We start from the raw sequence: 3,501 nt of genomic DNA, 5'->3' as shown, positions 1-3,501 counted from the left end.
ATTTTTTTGTTCCTCTTATGAAGTGCTGCCAAGTTTCTGGCCATGGGCCAAAATGTGTAATACGCCCACGCAGCAAACTTGGGTTTGTTGCTGAGACTGAGAGTGAAGCTGCTGGGTTTTCTTTTCAGGACTTAAGAAATCAACAACTTACACTTTCTTTTTTCTGACTTAAATATAAGGTGGGTGGGTGTCTACTTTGACTGCAAGTTGTTTTGACACTTTTGGGCCAACAAAAGTTTCTTCGAGCATCGAAGACACACAAGAAAAAATGAGGCAACTAGCCAGAAAGAAATGCTCTGTTTACGAATTCGTTCTCTACACAATTTCTTATAATATTTGGGCTCTTTTTGAGAACATCTTCATGCTAAAAATTTGCTTATTTTGTGTATACAAATATTTGTACGTGTATGTGTGTGAGGGCGTTTATATATGACTGCTATTTGGTTTGGTTGTTCTCTGATTAAAGATCTGCACAAGTTTCGCTGGCATTTCTCTGGCACTTGGGGCCCAGTTTTTTCGGCTTTGTTTTGTTTAACCCAGTTCGCTTTTTCTCTCTCCCTTGGTTGCCGGTTTTCTGTAATTTTATAATCAGCATGCTTGAAATAAAAAGTAAAAAACTTTGCTATGTAAATTAAATGTCGAAGTCGCCAACTTTTTGTTGACATTCTCGTTTTTGCTTCGTTCTTGTTGTTTCTGTTTTTTGTGTTGGCTGTGTACTAACATCTTTGTTGCAACGCGAACAAAAAAAAAATATATATATATTTCTTTTTATTTACCTATATGTATGGTGTGTTTGGATATACATATAATTTTTTTATTGTTGCCGCAAAAGGTAGCAAATAAATGTGGTTTAAACATGACAAGCCCCCTTGGGCTGCCAGCTCGTTATCACCAAATATTTTTGCACACGAAATGAGTGAATAAATAAACCCGAGGTCGGACCATGCCGTAACCCACAAAAATGAAAAAACAGGGGAGAAAAAAACAAGAAAAGGGTGAGCAATATGCCTACCTTGCGGCTCTCACGGTAAATAGCTAAAGAGACCAGAAGAGCAGCAAAAACAGCAGGAAAAGTCAGCAGTTTGGTGGCTCGTTTATGGTCTCGTCACTTGTTTGACAAATAAAACGTGAAATGCCAACCAAAATGCGAGAGACGAAAAAAGTAAAGAGTAACCAATAAAAGCTTAATTAACTGTTTATAGCCATGGCATGTCAACGGACCTAAAGGACCAAAGTCCAATTGGGAGACTGAGTCATTAATTTGCCGTCAGTATATGGTTGAAAATTGTGTTGAATCTTAATAGACGATATAAGTAGGTACCAGAAAAATAAAAACAAAAAATACCAAATAATGTTAACGAAAGCCAACCTAAAAGTTTGTGCATCCGGCCGGTAGTTTTTTGCGGCCAAGTCAATATTTGTCAACTTTGATTAAAGGATCAAAGTTAAAACAAGGCCCAATTAACACGGAAACCAAGTCACTTTACAAATGAACAAATTAAAATTTACGAAGAGATGTCTAGAAAAATAAAAAAATAAAGTTAAGTTATACTTGCCTAGAACGAAATTAATGTCATGTTAGAGATGTAGATTCAGAACATTTGCCTGATTTTTATTTGTCAGTATCACAGATTTTATTTAAGTTCATAATCAGATCAGATTTTACAGAGAAAAGGTTAAAAATCACATAAATACTTTTGTTTTATTTTCGGCTAAAGTAATTTCATTTCGTTTTATTTTTTAAATAAACAAATATATGTAATTGTGTTTTCTTGTGGCTCATCCGCGGATCATGTCAGAATCGGCCACTGGCAAGGAATATATCGACAGCGACAACGAGTTATCGGTCTCATTGAAGGGGAGCAGAACGACTCTAAGGAACGAGGAGAAGAATCAGCCTAGCGATAAATTTCTTGATCTATCGTCCTGTGCGTCGTTTGCTTCGTGTGAATCATATGTGAATATCAAAAATACCATATTGAAACGTGAAGTGCATACCTCCAATGCAAGTCTGGATAGTGGCATTGATCTCGAGTCGTTGATGGGTACGAGTTCTAAGAGTCTGCAAGATGATAAGCCCAACACTTCTAGCACCATTAACAACAACCGCATAGACGAAGAGGAAGAAGATGAAGAGGAACAGTTGAATATCTTGGTGAAACGTTCATCGATGCGTGTAGTTATGGAACGCAGATCTTTGCAACTGACGGAGGATAGCAGTGAATCGAGCGATGAAATTGAAATGGACGAGGTATATGAGAAATATGGACGTTGGTTCCACCAAATAGAGATTGATGAGACGTTTGAGATATTTACATACTTTGATCAAGATTCTGATGGCTATCTCGATTTGAGTCAATTTAAGCGAATGCTTGAGAAAATGGATATACCGCAAACGCATCTTGCTGCCAAACATCTATTGGCGAGTGTAGCTGGGGAGGCTGCCGTTAGGATGACATTTTGTCAATTTCTACTAGCATATGCCAAGTTACTAAAACGTATGACTTTCAGAAAATCCTATCTGAGGGACAGACAAACGGAACGTTTGGCTCAAACGACAGCTGTTGATGTCTCCCAGGTCGGAGTAAGTGGGGCCAAATTGTTTTTCGAAGCTAAAATTGCAAAGCAGTCGGACCAAATGGTCCATCCTTCGCCGCCGATGCCAGCAGCAACACATACGTTGATCAAAAATAACCATCAGGCAGCAGACAATGCGAAAGGTTCAGTGAATCGGGAGCAATTCAAAAGTGCGGCAGCGGTTTTCAAGAAGCAGCTTCTAAAGCAAGGTGATGGCAAGGATTAGAGGCGCTTCCAAACGATTCACAGCATAACTGGAGAAAATTGTTAATTGTTTCAGGTTGACTTTGTCACTTTGCAAACTTTACCAAAATTTCTAGTTATTATGTTTAAAAACAATCAAATTGCACGTTTAAGGGCTTTATGTCTGACCTTGTCCGCTGGACACATAAATCATTTGCCAATAAAACCCAAAAAAACTTTTGTTTAAGTGACCAATCAAAGGTAATTGCCAGGTGGAGGAGAAGCAATCCAAACAAGAAAAAGTAAAACCAAACAGAAAGAAGGCGATACTTTTCAATAGCCATTCCTGCTTCTCCACCCCCTTTTTCTTTAACCTCTCTTTTACTGATAGCTGAGGTTTTGTGGAATGTAGGTGAAGGGAAGATGAGGGGAAGCGTTTGGCATACACCAAAAAGTGAAATGTGCGCCACACACGCCAAGTGCCAAGTTGCGGGACTTTGCCCGGAAGTTGCCTAGCCTCGAAGGCAAAAATATTTTCGTGCAAATAATTTGCGCGCTTAACTACGTTAAGTATTTCGATATGTATATAGCAATATGTACATAAACTCGTATATATACATATATAATATATACATCCTAGGGCGGTTTGAGAAAAGGCTAGCAAAAGGGTAGCTTGGGATTTTATGGTGAAATAAAAATCAGCCCAAGGCTAATAAACTCTTAACTGAATTTAACCAAGTT

The 3,501-nt window shown here is 38.3% G+C and overlaps 1 protein-coding gene across 1 annotated transcript; it reads left to right on the top strand.

The window, feature by feature from the left end:
- The first annotated feature begins 1,624 nt into the window (after positions 1–1,624).
- LOC137585059 (EF-hand domain-containing protein D2 homolog) lies at positions 1,625–3,007 on the top strand. Its single transcript, XM_068300707.1, has one exon. It carries the CDS (start codon positions 1,793–1,795, stop codon positions 2,801–2,803), a length of 1,011 nt encoding a protein of 336 aa, XP_068156808.1. The 5' UTR covers positions 1,625–1,792; the 3' UTR covers positions 2,804–3,007.
- The last annotated feature ends 494 nt before the right edge of the window (positions 3,008–3,501 follow it).

Source organism: Drosophila tropicalis, unplaced genomic scaffold (genome assembly GCF_018151085.1).
Source record: "Drosophila tropicalis isolate 14030-0801.00 unplaced genomic scaffold, ASM1815108v1 contig_878, whole genome shotgun sequence".
Lineage (NCBI taxonomy): Eukaryota > Metazoa > Arthropoda > Insecta > Diptera > Drosophilidae > Drosophila > Drosophila tropicalis.
The sequence above is the reverse complement of the archived record's forward strand: the minus strand, read 5'-3'. Positions and strand labels throughout refer to the sequence as shown.